We start from the raw sequence: 16,570 nt of genomic DNA on the forward strand, positions 1-16,570 counted from the left end.
GTGAACTATTGTCTATATCAGCAGAACACAGAATATTAAATAGGGAAAAATTAAGAATTCACTTATATTTAGTCCTATAATATGGACATTGTGTTTCTACTCCAGCAGTTTCACAAAGTAGTTCTTATACCCTGGGTATATTCTGAATTTGACTGCAGGGAAAGATGTGGTCAGTTGTGGAAATACAGTGTCTCAAGATTACAAAACTAATTCTGTGACCTTGAGAAAATCATTTACGGTTCCACGGCCTGGGTTCCCCCATCTGTAAAAAGAGGTGAACCTTCAACCTCTCAGATGTCCTTGAACTCTCTGAAAACCCACCATGGGTGATTGGCTATGGGATGGCAGCAACATGGCCATTTCTCTGAGTGTGTCTGGATGCCTAGGCGATATTCCAGATGTACAAGGTGAAAGATCACGTGGCTGGTGTGGACAAGAGCACCACAATTTAAACCATTTAGGAGATCTTCTGTGTTTCAGGAAGGGCTAACTGTAGCAAGTTTTATGAAAGAAAAGCTGCATTTCTAAAGAACATGTATCCCATAGTTAACTAGCTCATTTAAAAAAAGATTCCCATTTTGCCAAGGGGGGAGGGAGCCTGAGAGAAAGCAGGGTTCCAAAAGGAACAGACTGTGAGAGTTCTCAGTAGTAAATGTTTGTAACTTTAACTGACCTTGCTGGTCTATTTTGAGGTTAGTGGTTCAATACAGAGACACAAGGAAACTTGGAATTCAATTTATTGTCAAATCAACAACAAAAAAAATTGTCGCCTGAGTATTAAGACTAGTGTCCAGTCTCTATCTTTTTCCTCTTTCCTTCAATGGTAGACAGGGAGTGACTGTCAGCATCCCACCACGACCACATGCCTGGGCTGAGTGACTGTCAGGCCTCAGCCCCAATCAAGGGCACCGAAGGGACACTGTTGAGCAGCCTTGTGGCTGAATCAGGAGCTTCTCTCTTCCAACATGGTCACTCACCCCTTGGGACACCCTCAATGGCTACTAACACTGAAATGTTTGCAGACAGATCAAACACAACGTATAGCAAGAAAGAATTCTGACCACTGCATAGATTTAAAAACAAGAAAATGTTTATATTTCATTTAACATTTGACACAGAAGAGGCCACATTTAGACACATTAAATCTTCAGAGCACTTTAATTTGTAGTTTTGGACCTTGGCTCTGACAAATGCTCGTATAAGATGCATCCATAATTCTTTTTGTAATTTATGTTTACAAATTATACCATGATAAAACTTAATAAAAATTACTCATGTGGCATATTTTCAACATTTTATAAGTTAGTCCAATGCACACAATAAATTTTTGCTGTTGTTTACATAGGAAGTTCTCATGATTTCACTATTACACAAATTGAAGCTGAAGACTACACTCAAAAATGAGTTTAGAAAATGGCATTACAAAAAACTGGGAGTGAGTAGTAAAAAACCCACACGGGGCTGCTGTGCAGAAGCAAACTGGATGCTCTTACTGCCATAAGTCTTCAGTGCGGCCAAACTTAAACACCAGTCCTCTGCAAATAAAATAAGAAACATCACATCTAGTTGAGTTTGGGGGAGAAAAAAGAGTATGTGAGATTGGGAGGATGGTGGGAAACTAGCAACAAAGAATTGACAAGTTGTATTACAGAAAAACACCGGGAATGTATCAGAACAGAAAATGAACGTGTGGTTCCCACATCCTCGACTTCTGAGTACTGAAGCCTTCTGCCACTCTTAAAAAGTTAACCAATGTTTAGTATAGAACGACAATATGTCTAATTTTATCATATTCATTCAACAAACCTTTTTTGAATATAATGTGCTAGATGGTTGGGCTATAAAAATACATAAGCTATGGTGTCCCTGCCCTCAAGCTGCTCACATCTCACATTCTTGGTGACACAGTGTGCTAACAGCAGAGGAGGGATGTGTGTGCGGGGGGAAGACATGTATTTACCAAATGTTGAGAGAACACAGAAACACATAGAATTTATTCCGCCTGAATGTGTTAGGAAAGAAGTTACAGAGGTGGTAATATTTGGAATGGGCTTTGGAGGATAAGCAGGAGTTTCAATGGGAGACGGGTAGGAACAGGAGCTAGTGTGACAAAGGAAGCGGAAACAACGTATCAAGAGGCAAAGGGAATAAAAGACCACAGGGCCTCAGGGAAAGCCCAAGTGACAGTTGTGTCAGGAATATGCCTACAAAGAACTTGCCATCCAGGGTTTAGGTGGGGAATGGTCTACAGCTGTCCTCAAAGTTTCAACTTAAGAGTGGCAAGGTGGCAATTATAGGCATAAGGAGATACAGGTCTCCATCTAGATCTCTGGATACACGTGGATACCTGAAGTGCATTAGAGCAGGGAGGAGTCCAATATGGCTGGATTATAGCTTAAGAGACAAGGAAGATAGGGAATGGCAGTGGCCAGGATTTGGTAAACCAATTGACCAGAGTGGCTAATTGCCCACAGGGGCCTTACATGCCTTAAATGAGTCAAGAGGGCAGGTGTCAGCCTGTACATTCTGCTACGGGGGCTACTGATACTCAGCATGAAATGGGATTATACGGAGATGTGCCCCGACTTAGAGGAACAACTATCCACCTCCAGCTGATTGTTGTTATGCAAGGCTCAGGATTGTCAGATCTTCCACTTTTTGAGGAAAAGCCCAAACTTCAGATTTTAATGTAAAAGTCTCTGGAGTTTTAAATGTTGGCTCAATAAAACAGAAAATACTGTATTGAATAAATAAAACAGAGCCGTGGACAGAATTTGGCTGCAGGGCCACTAGTGTTGAGTTCTTCTGTAGACAGCTCCAAGTTTTGAAAAATTTTAAGATGAGAAGTGACAGAATTAGAGCCATGTTTTAGAAGAGAAAGTGACACAGGAAAACTGGATCCAAGGGAAGAACCATCAGGGATGTGAAGTGCTCAGGAAGGGATGATGGTGACCCAACAGAAAGTGAACAAGTCTGAGACCCTTCCGAGGCCGTTTGAGAGGCCCTGGATGTGCGGGCAAGGGGGAGGGAGAAATTGAAGAGGGGGGTAGACAGTGGCATGGGCTGCTTTGCATTTGTTTTCTCGTGTTTTCCAGGCCCCAGTGTCTACTCAAGGTTAAGTGTATAATCGTAATGATCAATTTAAAATGGCTTTCATAAGCCTTTCAGGAGGTAAATACTTCAGTGTTTTTTGATGAAAACAAAAATGCAACTAGGAAATTGTACCCTCTCTTGCAAGAATGTTAACTTCTCTTTATAAAGGATTTCATAAAGCTCTAAAAGGTGTTCTGATCTCTGATCTTCTGGTTAATAGCAGGCTTCTACCCTCCAGATAGCTTGGATGAGACATCCTTCAAAATACTAGTCAACAGATGTAAATTGTAATCTGAAGAGTTTCTTGGACAAAAGCCAGTCCCTCCTACACTGTCAGATGGTCACCTTTGGTACTGACATCTGTGTCTGATTTCTGAAACAGTCATTTCTCAGGGGCTGCTGAGTATTGTCCTGTTACAAATCAGAATGGTAGGCAATCTGCTACAACTATTCCACTAGCAGTGCTTATTAGTTGAATTTCATTTCAATTTGCTTATAGTATTTTCAGAAACCATAGTTTTTAAGTCTGAAGAAGGACAACAGTACCAAATGAGAAACCAAACTTGCTCCATATAAAAGGAATTTATCATAAATAATTTGAGACAAGTCAATGATTGGTTTCCAAGGTTTTGTGCCATATGAAAACTGCTACGTGAACTCATGTGTTTCCCCCTCAATCCTCTGTTCCCCACTCCGGTGACACAGTGACTTCTCTGCTACAGCAGCATCTTAAGGTGGAACTTGCTTTATTCTTTTTCTCTGCCAGGGTAAATGATAAAGAAGGCTGCTGTTTGCCCCTCCCTGGCTGGTTCTCAGTAGATCCCCCTCCCCACAACTCCATCCTGAAGCTTTTCTTACACACCCTCACACTACCTTCCCTTGGCTGAAGTTGTGGGGCCCTGAGTTCCCCGTGCACCTCCCAAACTGTGGAGACACTGGAGTAGTGAGCTCAGGATGCTTGGGGGCCATCTGTACAGATGTCCAGGCCCTGGCACTGCCGCTTGAAAGGAAAAGAAATCCTACCTATCCACACCGACCTTCTCATAAACATGCTACATTACCCTACAAAATAACAAACGTACCCAGATTTTATTTCATAAGCTGAGAAATGAGGTTTACTCGTGCTGTATTTTTGAAGTATTATACTCCCAAACTCCCGAACTCCCAGTGTTATACTCCCAAAAAAGGAAGAGGGAGGAGGGAAAGAGAACTCATGCTAAACAACCAGCTCAGGACAGCAAAAAGAGAAAACATCAACTGAATTCACCCCAAATCTCAAACGTCTTCATCCTTGTAGCTAGAGCCTAAACTCTGGAGTCAGACAGCTTCCGTTTTAGCCACATGATCTCAAACAAGGAGCCTGTTTTTTCTGTGCTTGCTTTCTCACATATAAAATGGGGATAATTATGGGGCCACCTTCAGAGTTGTTACAGGAATTCACTGAGCATATAGGTAAAATACTAAGAATGGTGCCTCACAGATAGTAATTACTCAATAAACTCTGGTCATTATTGTTTTCTGCATAATAACAGTGGCTGAATTTTTTATTCTTGTTGTTTAAACTCTTTGGGTTTTCTCCATTAGTTTCAGGACATAAGGAAAGACCCAAAGACGCTGTATACCTTGCCACATCTAAGTTCACATTTTTCTTCCTTCCAAAATGATTTTATAAAACTGCAAGAATTCCTGGTGGAGGAAAAAGTTTGAATATCACTCGTGAATGTTACCGAAGGGTAACTGTCAGCATTTCAGGAGTGGCTCAAGTAGATATGGGGCTTAGGTTTCGTTTTGGGGGGGGGGTCAGTAGGAAGAGACAGAAAAGGAACAGTCCTACAATAGACCGTCCTAGAATAGCGTAGTTTTTTAACCTTTTTTTGGATTAGGGACTTCTTTGAAAATCATGAGAGCCATAGACTCCCCTCCTAGAAACAAGCAGAAACAGCAGTATCTTGTCTACGGAAATGTCTGGTGCTTTCCCATCTTCAGAACCCTACCCACAGGATGACGGTTAAGAATCCCTGACGCAGGGGCACCTGGGTGGCTCAGTGGGTTAAAGCCTCTGCCTTCGGTTCAGGTCATGATCCCAGGGTCCTGGGATCGAGCCCCGCATCGGGCTCTCTGCTCCGCGGGGAGCCTGTTTCCTCCCCTCTCTCTCTCTCTCTATGCCTGCCTCTCTGTCTACTTGTGATCTCTCTCTGTCAAATAAATAAAATCTTTAAAAAAAAAAAAAAGAATCCCTGACGCAGGGCACCTGGCTGGCGCAGTCGGTTAGGCATCCTACTCCTGGTTTCAGCTCAAATCACGATCTCAGGGCCCATGCTCAAGGTCGAGTCTACTTGAGATTCTCTCTCCCTCTGCCCACCCCGCCCCACTCTCTCTATTTAAATAAATAAAATCTTTATTAAAAAAAAAAAGAATCCCTGATGCAGAGCATAAAAAGAAGATTTTGGGGGGCAGGGCGTGGAGGGGTGGTGGCAGTGGCAAGGGTGGAAGGCTAAGGGTAGGGAAAACAGCAGGCCCTTAGTACCCAGAAAGGAATGAACATTAGAAAAGATCATTAATAAAAATATTAAGGTTCTCAGGAGTTTTAGTAATCCCTTAATTTGTCACTGCAGCAGAAGGATAAAAAATGTTAGGGCTTCTCCTACATACCTCAAATATCATCATGCATAAGTTCTAATAACACCAAGTTAGAAAGACCTATAAAATGTACTCAGAAACAAAATTTTAAGGAGAAAAGGTTTTAAGCAGGCTTTCACTGAAAGTAACTGTTAGAAATACAGATTTAAAATGAAACTGTTAGTATTATGTAACTAAATCACTTGAATCACAGTTTATTAAAGGGGAGTTGGTGGCGGTTAAAAAAAAAATCAGCATACGTTCCCAAGGTTGGTAACAACAAACATGTGTTTGTTATTTTTCTCAGTCTCATTCTTCATATTTTATGACATAACATGGGGGAGGGGCACTGGACAGGGTAAGTTAATTAACTAAATATAGTAATTATATATTATTATATAATTATATCAATTATAAAAAAAGAATTCAGGGGCACCTGGCTGGCTCAGTTAGTTAAGCGTCTGCCTTTGGCTCATGTCATGATCCCGGGGTCCTGGGGATCACGCCCATCAGGCACCCTGCTCAGTGGGGAGTCTGCTTTTTCCTCTCCATCTGTCCCTCCCCTCCGCTCGTGTTCTCTTTCTTATTCCTTCTCAAATAAGTAAAACCCTGAAATAAAAAATTAAAAATAATAGGATAAAGAATGTAAAAGAAACTTACCCAAAAAAGATAAAGGCATTTTGAAAAAATACAGCAATTCCAGGGTATACGATGGCTTTTTCTGTAAAAAATAGTTGTAATATTCAGAGGTTCATGGTCTCAAAACATTTAGTTTCTGATACACTGGTGAATAGCAAGTTTCCTGCCTTACATAATTGAATTTTCTGGTAAACATGGTTGGTTCGAGTATTAAATGACATAATACATGTGACAGAGTCTAGCACTGGTGTAGTAAGTGAAAGTTCCCTCCCTTCATTTCACAGATATTTAGCAAGTGCATACCATGTTCAGCACTGTAATGTGCTGAGAATATGGCAGTAAATAAAACAGGCAAAAATTTTTTCATCTTCATGAAGCTCAACAACATAGAGAATAAGTAAGTGAGGAGAAAAAATAAAGCAAGAAAAGATAAGGGAAGTGCGATGAATGATGACATTTTATCCAAGTGGCCAGGAAGACCTCATGAGAAGGTGACAGTGACGAAAGGATAGGCAGGAAGGGCGGGCAGCCCCACACAGAAGCAGAAGAGCAAGGGCAGCAAGCCAGGGATGGCGGTGGGCTGGCACAGAGAGGAACGACCAAGTGGGCGACAGAGAGAAAGCAGGACACAGATCAGAGAAGAATGAGGGGTGGGTTAGTGCGGGGTGTGGCACGAAGATCACGTGGAGCCTTACAGTCACAGGAAGGGCTTTGATTTTCACTCTAAGGGAGATGAGAAGCCACTGGAGAGTTCTGAGCAGGAGAGTAATGACATATTTTAATAGGATTCCCCTGGCTGCTGAGCTGAGTAGACAAAAGGAGGTAAGAGGAGAAACAGAAACCAGTGAGGGAGCTGTTCCTGGAAATCAGACAAGAGACTAACAGATTTAACAAGGGTGGTAGCAATGGAGATGGTAAAAAGTGGTGGGATTCAGGGGGCGCCTGGCTAGCTCAGTCGGTAAAGCATGTGACCCTTGATCTAGGGGTTGTAAGTTGGAGCCCCACACTGGGTGGAGAGATTATTTAAAACAAAACAAAACAAAACAAAAACCTGTATTTAAAAAAAAGTGGTGATGGGTGGCTCAGTTGGTTAAGCATCCAACTCTTGATTTCAGCTCAGGTCATGATCTCAGGATAGTGAGATCAAACCCCACATCGGGCTCTGTACTGAGTGTAGAGCCTGCTTAAGATTCTGTCCCTCGGCCCCTCCCCCTTCCCACCCCCATGGTTGTGCACAAGGACGTGCCTGTGGGCTCTCTCTCTTTCAAAGAAAAAAAAAGTGGTGGGATTCAGGATATATTTTAGCAGCGGAATCAACAGGATTTGCTGATGGACTGAATGCGGGGTACAAGAGAAAGAGAAGTATCATCTCTGATAAGTTTTAATCCCCCAGTTTTTGACCTGAACATTTGGAGGGACAGAGAAACCATTAGCTAGGATGGGCAAGACTGCCAGAAGAACATTTTCTTCCAATTCATCCCAGATTGAAGTTGAAATCCTCATAAATTTCTACTACTGGAGCTATCAATGATTACTCATTAATTGACAACCAAGCATGATAAGTAGATGAATTATCAACTATTTCTCAGAATAGTTTTAAATTAATCTGATTACTATAACTGGTTTGCAGAAACTTCACTACCTCAAGGCCAGATTAAATTATTCCACATTAGTGTAACTACTAGCACTAGAATGGCTCATAAGGATCCTATAGAAAGGCAACTTATAAAATTATAGATCTCCTGTTAATAATTCTTAAAGCATAACCTGGCTCCAGAAGTCTTTAGGAAAATACCAAAGTTTTGTGAGATAAACACATTTCTACAAAAAGGGGCTCTGTATTAATAGTTGCATCTGGGAGAGAAGAATTATCAATAATTTTATTTTCTTCTTTGCTTTTTTATATTTCCAGTATTCTACAATGAACGAGCACTATGGAATTCACATGATAGTAACATTTTTGTTTTTAAAATATGATGTGATAAAGATTTTGTAGCAGCAAGAGAACTACTTAGGATATCATGTAAAATGCAAAAACCTAGGTTCAAAATCGTATTTATTCTATAACTATGCAAAAACATAAGAGACCAGAGGAAATATACCAAAACACTTAAAAGCAGTACATTATTATAGTTTCTTTCTTTTCTACATTTTTGGGAACATGGCTTTAGTAATAAATTATATAACCAACAATAACAAAAATACATATTAAAGTGCCTATCATTCCTGTCTATAAGACTTAAATGATCTTAATAAAAATTCAGGAAACCCATAATTTTAATCCAAGAACTACATTCTGTTCAAAGAAATAAAGGGTTAAAATCTGGGCTAGATTAGATCTCTGCTGGTCTAGTTTTTGCAGATCATTAAGACCATACTTTTACTGTAAGAAGCAGAGTCAATTTTACCTGGAACTGTAAGGGGTTTTCATATTTTTCTGGGGTCTGTAAAGGTGAGATTTCAAACAGGGATCTAAAAGCAGGCCTCTTCCTGCAGGCCTTGCTTTACACCGGCCTTCCACAGCAGACGTACGTGAACTGTTAATTTACTTTCTATTTAAAAGGAGATGATGTCATAGTACAAGGGAGGCTTAGCTAAATACATTTTAATTCTAGGATGTTAGAGCTTTCCATGGATATCATTCACCAAGTCAAAACTTGCCAAATAGCTAGAGAACATATATATTCTGCTTCTGAGGTTTTGGGAAGCCAAAGAGAAGCAAGGTTTGGAGCTGTGTCCCATTACTTCCAGGCTGTAGATCAGAAGAAAAAATACAGAAGAAAGGAATAGTAAAAACATACCAAATAAACAAAACAAAATACTGATAGGGTGAAGGGAGTTCCCAGGCACAAATGCTAGCAGCTAGTAGCTGACCCATCTGTATGAAAAAAAGCTTTGCTCTAAAATAACCAACCCTAATGCACAACTTCAGTATTCCATCAAAGTAAAACGTAAACTGTTTTCTCTTACCTTTAGCAACATAGCCTCCAAAGAGAATCCACATAGATGCAATCAGAGATCCAAATGCCAGCATGAATCCAATGAACAGCCAAATGCGAGCCCCTTAAAAGAAATAACATTTTACCCGCATTGTTTCTCATATGGCAGCAGCCAGTTCAATTAACTTTTCAAAAGGAAAGCAAAAACCAAAACAGAAAAAATGTGTAGTTGCCATTTAAAGTCTAAAATAAGAATGGAAGATGTGTTGAATATCTTTCATGAGTGCAGACGTTGGCCTTTTTCTTGTTGGCTGGTCTGTATATTCTAAGTGCCTATAATTAATCTCCTTAAATATGTATACTGAGAAAAATTCCTCAACCATCCTATAAAAAATCTCACAAAATATGTTTCAACATATTTACAGGCTCATTCTCCATATATTTTTAGAAACCGTACTCCAAAACTTAAACTCCTCCAAGAGAATTTCCAAGCAATAACATAGGTAACTTAACTAAAAATTCATATTCAGTGATATGTGAATCTAAACATACTACCATACTTCACTTCCAGGTAAGTCAGGCAGTGAAATAAATTCAAACTAATGTGACTGGCACTTAGGAAAGCCTCATTAAAATTATGTTAACAGAGGAGAACAAATTTTAAATCACATTTATAAAATATTTATGACTTGCTATAAAATAAACAGTCCTTAGACTCCCTAAAATGAATTGAGATGAGTTTAATCAGCATAAATACATTTTAATAAAATAAAAGCACTGCCTTGTTCAATAAACCAAACAGAATGCTATATTTAATTTCTGATTTCATCTCCAAAACATGAAACAAAAAAAGAGTTAAGAAATAATAAGCTGGGGCGCCTGGGTGGCTCAGTCAGTGGGTTAAAGCCTCTGCCTAGGGCTCAGGTCACGATCCCAGAGTCCTGGGATCGAGCCCCGCATCGGGCTCTCCGCTCCTTGGGGAGCCTGCTTCCCCCTCTCTCTCTCTGCCTTGCCTCTCTGCCTACTTGTGATCTCTGTCTGTCAAATAAATAAATAAAATCTTTAAAAAAAAAAAAAAAAAGGGACATCTGGGTGGCTCAGTTGGTTAAGCAGCTGCCTTCGGCTCAGGTCATGATCCCAGCGTCCTGGGATCGAGTCCCACATCGGGCTCCTTGCTTGGCGGGGAGCCTGCTTCTCCCTCTGCCTCTGCCTGTCATTCTGTCTGCCTGTGCTCGCTCTCTCTCCCTCTCTCTCTGACAAATAAAAAAAAAAAAAAAAAGAAAGAAAGAATAAGCTGACGGTCACAGATGTAGTCTTAAATACAACTGGCTCTCCATCCCCAAAGCTGTGTTAGCTAACAAATTTTAGTTACAGATGTGATGGCCATATTCCAGTCCTAGTCCTCGCTATTACTAGCTTATTATTATTAACACTAACTGCTACCATTCGCCTATTTGTTTATAGTTTACGATCATGCCAGATTAGTGTTTCTGTATCTCTTCTACTTCAGTTCATCTACAGAGACCGTGAACCAAAGAAAGTATAGATCAGGGCGGACTACTGAAGTTTCTCCTGTTTCATTTAAAAAAAAAAAAAAAAAAAAAAAAAAAAAAAAAAAAGACAGAAAAAGGAAAAAAAAGTCACTTGAATTCTGCCTATTTTTTGTATGGATATAATATAAGTTTATCACTTAAATTGTTGAATCAATAATCCCTCAAGTCCTTGGGTAAGCTGGACTCTCAAGGAAGCTGTGCCACACACATCCTGTACTCAGCCTACCTCACCCAGGTGCGTGGCAATGGAGGCCAGGGGATAGGAGCTGCTCAATTGAGGAGGAATGGACTCGGTGAACCTACGCACCGAAATTCTATTATTCTACTCAATTTTGCGAGATGAAAAGAATTCTGGAGGTTGGTTACACAGCAATGTGAATGTATTTAACACTACTGAACTCTACACTTAAAAATGGTTAAGAGGGGGATGCCTGGGTGGCTCAGTTGGTTGGACGACTGCCTTCGGCTCAGGTCATGATCCCGGAGTCCCGGGATCGAGTCCCGCATCGGGCTCCCAGCTCCATGGGGAGTCTGCTTATCCCTCTGACCTTCTCCTTGCTCATGCTCTCTCTCACTGTCTCTCTCTCTCAAATAAATAAATAAAATCTTTAAAAAAAAAATGGTTAAGAGGGTAAATTTTATGTTCTATATTTCAAAACACACCCAAATTACTACGATTCTGAACTATTTCAAAATGCCAATCCAATCAAATAAAGCTGACAAAAAAGAGAAGAAAATAATTTATATGGTAAACCTTAAGGTACTATAAAATCTATTTTGCACTTATACTCTTTATTGCATACTGTCCTTTGCTTTATACAATATACACTTATATCTACATTTTGTTGCACAAGCTATAAACTCAAGACTACATACACTGTGCTCTACAGCCAACCTAGATTAAATGTGACTTGTACCTTATGCCTTGAAACCTATAACTTCTGCCCTAGATATACTTCCATCCTATCTCTGATCTGACGGAGTTAGAATGATGGCCCTGCCATGTATATTCTCACTTTTAAGGATGTATAGTAAGACGTTGTTTACGCCTATTTACCTGTTTGACCCAGGCAACCTTCACTGTAACTATCACCTCGGACTTGTCCATTTGATACTGCATTAATCCTGTATGAATAAAATAAAGCCAAGATATCACAGTCTTTGACCCCAAGAGAAAATACCCATGACATCAAATTACCAGATACAATAAACTAGAGTACCTCAAATTTAAGGTTAGGCTTCCTGAGCCTTGAGTAATGGGTTCAAGTAAACTTAAACGAGTCCCTTCAACATGATCCCCCTAAGCAGCAGCGATAGTCCCCAGACCAGCAGAATCATCACCTGCGAACTGATTGGAAAGAAAATTCCCCAGCCCCAACCTAGACTTACTAAGGCAGAAACTCTGGGTATAGGGCATAGCAATTTGACTTTTAACAAGTCCTTCAGGTGATTCTGATGCTTGGTAACATTTGAGGGATAATTTTTCAAGATTATATCTTGCCTGTTAAAATTTGAGAGTGAAATTCTCAAAATTACACCTTGCTGAGATGGAACGATCCTCCCTAGCTTTCCATTTGTGCACAGGGGACATATTCAACATGTAATATGCATGCACCACAAAACACAGAGACAGAAAGGTCCCTAGACAATCCAAAAACTACTTAAAATTGGCTTTGGAATGCATTTTTTGTGATAATTGTGTACTAATGTCCAGTGTTTGGAGAAATTATATAGTAAGCAAAACAATAACTTTTTGCTCTGAAGATATTATCAGAGTGATTCAAGTGGTAAAATCTTGTTTTTTGATCTCCGATGCAGGTTCCAAACATAGGAAGTCTTTTGCTGACTCTCACAGAGTACCATTCTAAATTGAGACAGCCTTGCTTTCTTTAGAAGTATCCTTTCAAAAATCTAAATAGCATGGGAAAATGTTCACAATATATTTTGTTAAAAAGTTATAGAACTTTATACATATTTTATATATATATATGTCAAAATTCAATTGTGGGTGTATGTGCGTGTGTCTACCACTACAATGGAAGCTTCGTTGAGGGCAAGGGCTGTGTCTATCTTGTTTCCTATTTTTATTTTCAGTGCCTAGCATATAGTAGTTGCCCAATAAACATGCTGACTACATGCACCCTGACTTTTTAAATAATAATATGAAGTCTTAATTTATTCATTCAAATCTAAGTTTTAGAATGATCAAATGATCTCTGTATCAACCACATTATTTGGCAAACAAATACATTTAAAACAAGCTTTGTATTTTTTAAAAAAATGCAGATGTTCTTAGGTTAGTGTTTCTTTGCTCCTGTTTTTTCCTTGCTGAGCCATCTGCCAGTCCTTCTCTGCAAGCTGACCTTTAAACCATGTCCAGTACATTGATGACATTGAAAAATATGAACTCTACTCAACTATTGGGAAGACATTTTTATTTTGTGACAATCTATGTTAAGTAGTGTCACGAACAATAATGCTTACATCAGGAAGGCTATGGTTGCTATAACACCACAGGCATGGTATGAGTGGTTGAACTCTTCCATAGTGGGATAAATGACAGCTGCATCTATGATAATCCACCAGCCTGTAAAAAACTAAGACATAAAAAAGTGACACTAATGAGAAATTACAGTAATTTCATATTATTAGCTAAAAAGAAAGCAAAGTATTAAAGTGAAGAGATCCCTTCTAATGATTTTTTTTAAGACTTTATTTTTAAGGGGTACCTCGGTGGCTCAGTCGTTAAGCATCTGCCTTGGGCTCAGGTCATGATCCCAGGGTCCTTGGATTGAGCCCTGCACTGGGTTCCCTGCTTGGTGGGAAGCCTGCTTCTCCCTCTCCCACTCCCCCTGCTTGTATTCCCTCTCTCGCTGTGTATCTCTCTGTCAAATAAATAAATAATAATCTTAAAAAAAAGAAAAGAAAAGAAAAGAAAAGACTTTAAGTAACCTCTACATCCATCATGGGCCTTGAACTTAACAACCCAAAGATCAAGAGTTGCATGGTCCATTGACTGAGCCAGCCAGCTGCCCCTAAACTTAGATTTTTGTTTGTTTATTTAAAACCCACTATTTAGAGCATATGACAACATAAAAGTATAAAACACAAGGATCAGATGCATTGAGGGATTTGCAATGTAAATAAAAATTTTAACTACAAATTACTTCTAGGCAATACACTTTAGTGAGCTTCCTGTGTGGTTTTTTTCTTTTGTTTTTGCTTTTTAATGAGATTGAGAAGAAAACTAACTCTGGATTATGAAAAAATACAATCATATCTCTCCACTGGTTTTGACCTGTTTCTTTCTTAAACACTTCCTGGTATCTTAATAGACTCATAAAAGGGAAGCATTATCCATATAATGAATAAATGTATAAAGCATACTATCTTATATACCATTTTTAACATGCATTTAAAGAAAACCAATCATTCTACTAATCATTTTTCAAACCGTAATGTTAACTCTTAAAATGGAGTAACTCTAACTCCCTCATAAACAAAACATCAACGTTTATTAAAATAAATTTAGTGGTCAAAGATAAAATAAATAGTACATATTTAAAAACATCATACAGAATTCAAAACACATAAAAACAAACACAACAAAATAATGAAGCCCCAAATTATCAATGACACTTACTAGAACACCAGCAGCAATGGAAGCAATAGTATTGCGCTTTTCCCCCCAGTCAATGCATTCTGAGCATCTCAAGCCTTCTAGAAATCCAGACATTTTTTTCAGGTCACTTAAAAAATAAATAAATAAAAATCAACTCCATTAAAGTACTTCTATTTACTTGCTTCAAACATGAGTTATGTTCCCAGAAAATAATTAACAGTTCAGGAATAATTTAATGAAAGTCAAATACTTTATCTTAGCTACATATACTTTTTTAGAATATTTAATTTTTTATCAATTTCCACATTAAAACCTTGGAAAACAAAATTTGGACTCATTTAGCTTTTTTTAATTTAAAAGATAGTTTTGGTATATTTAAGAAATATGAACAAAGGTGGGTATCCAAACATGGAAAAATTTTATAATGGTTATTAATTTTAATTCCGATCTAAGTTACTATGTGATTTTAACATTTACAATCCAGGAGCACTAACATGGAGGAGAGAAAAAAAAAACTTTGGCTCTCAGTTAAAGCATGTACTCAGATGGAAAAATATTTGTCTTGGGAATTTACACATTTTATCACAGAACATGTGTTTCTTCACGCTCAGATTAAGAAATTAGACACTGCACTGCACGTCTTCTACTCACATCACTTCCTTTCACTTCATTATTTTTTCCAGAACCAATCCTGATTTTTGGTGTCATTTCTATATAAAGAACACCCATTTCATTTTAATATCTCTGTCTCTGATTCTACAGATGGCTCCCAGTCAAAAGAAAGCACAGGGGCGCCTGGGGGGCTCAGTGGGTTAGGCCGCTGCCTTCGGCTCAGGTCATGATCACAGAGTCCTGGGATCGAGTCCCACGTCGGGCTCTCTGCTCAGCGGGGAACCTGCTTCCTCCTCTCTCTCTGCCTGCCTCTCTGCCTGCTTGTGATCTCTCTGTCAAATAGGTAAATAAAATCTTTAAAAAAAAAAAAAAAGAAAGCAAGCACAAAATTGAAGCTAATATTAATTCAGACAAAAAAAAAAAAAATCCACTGCTGAATTACCATATATGAATTACCACAGCCGACCTAACAAATTACATAAAGCATTCCTAAGAGCCTGGCTATGCAGACCCGGCCTAAGACACTTCCGGAAACTATCTCTGTTTCAGAGTACTGAAAAAGCCTGAATTATGTATAACTTGCTAATTATCAAGACACACCCAAACTCCTACAAAGAACCTGAATCCTTCTGTTAAGCTACTCTGTAGTCAGCAACCCTGATTGGCCAAAAACCATGATATTCTAAAAAAAGAGCAAGGAGTCCTATCTAACATCCCTTTTAAGCATTAAATATTAACACCTGGGATTATAACCAGTGCTAATATGCTTTAGAACCAAGCTCAGTTTTGACAATTCGCCTTTAATTTTCCCTGGAAGGAAGTGCAATCCAGGATGTGTTACTTTCGGTTCATCCCTATGCCCCCGCCCCAACCATCCGTGTCCATTTTTCTTGGGTTTATTACCGGCACCCTGCTGCGCAAAGCCCGCCCCCAGACCCCGAGACCCCAGGTCTAGAGTGGACGCGGGCTGAGAGGATGTGGGAACTCGTTCTAGCTCGGCCACCCCCCTCCAAAAAAGAGCCCATGGGTGACAATCCCTCTCGGGGGCTGTTTCTCCAACACTCAAGAACGGAACCTCGGTGATTTCCACGGATCCCGAGACGTTCCGGGGAGGGGCGCTATCCGGTAGCCCAGAGGGATCCGCACGCGGCCGTCCCGGAGGAAGCGGCCGGGAAGGGTCTAGAGAGACACAGCCCGAGCCCGCAGCCTCCCAGAGGGTGGAGATAACGACCCTATCAGCACCCGCCCGGCAGACAGCCCCGGGCCCAAGCACTCTCGAAAGGCTGTGGCGGCAACCCCCCCCCAACTCCCGCCCGACACTTACGTCCAGCCCCGCCAGTGCAGTCGATCCCGAGCCCGGTGTCGTGCAGCGCGGGGCCGCCTCACTTTCTCCTAGTTTTCAGCCAAGAAAACAAAACACCCACCGGCCACCGGGTACCCGGATGAAACAGGACCGCCCCCGGAGCTCGGTCGCGCATGCGGAGAGCAGGGCT

At 40.0% G+C, this 16,570-nt stretch overlaps 1 protein-coding gene across 1 annotated transcript; it reads right to left on the reverse strand.

Moving 5' to 3' along the window:
* Window positions 1–719: 719 nt before the first annotated feature.
* TMEM50A (transmembrane protein 50A) lies at window positions 720–16,563 on the reverse strand. Its single transcript, XM_047728731.1, has 7 exons — window positions 16,402–16,563; window positions 14,487–14,592; window positions 13,328–13,440; window positions 11,901–11,968; window positions 9,322–9,414; window positions 6,373–6,433; window positions 720–1,535 (listed from the first exon to the last, which is right to left on the reverse strand). The coding sequence occupies exons 2-7, from the start codon at window positions 14,577–14,579 to the stop codon at window positions 1,490–1,492; spliced, it is 474 nt and encodes a 157-aa protein (XP_047584687.1). The 5' UTR covers window positions 14,580–14,592; window positions 16,402–16,563; the 3' UTR covers window positions 720–1,489.
* Window positions 16,564–16,570: the final 7 nt, after the last annotated feature.

The sequence above is a fragment of the Lutra lutra genome, chromosome 4 (assembly GCF_902655055.1).
Source record: "Lutra lutra chromosome 4, mLutLut1.2, whole genome shotgun sequence".
Lineage (NCBI taxonomy): Eukaryota > Metazoa > Chordata > Mammalia > Carnivora > Mustelidae > Lutra > Lutra lutra.

Coding starts and splice junctions, on each gene's coding strand:
- TMEM50A (XM_047728731.1), bottom strand. CDS start 14,579: ATGTCTGGATTTCTAGAAGGCTTGAGATGCTCAGAATGCATTGACTGG. Junction 9,415..11,900: donor AGGTTGCCTGGGTCAAACAG/GTAAATAGGCGT, acceptor ATTTCTTTTAAG/GGGCTCGCATTTGGCTGTTC. Junction 1,536..6,372: donor AATGCCTTTATCTTTTTTGG/GTAAGTTTCTTT, acceptor TTTTATTTGCAG/AGGACTGGTGTTTAAGTTTG.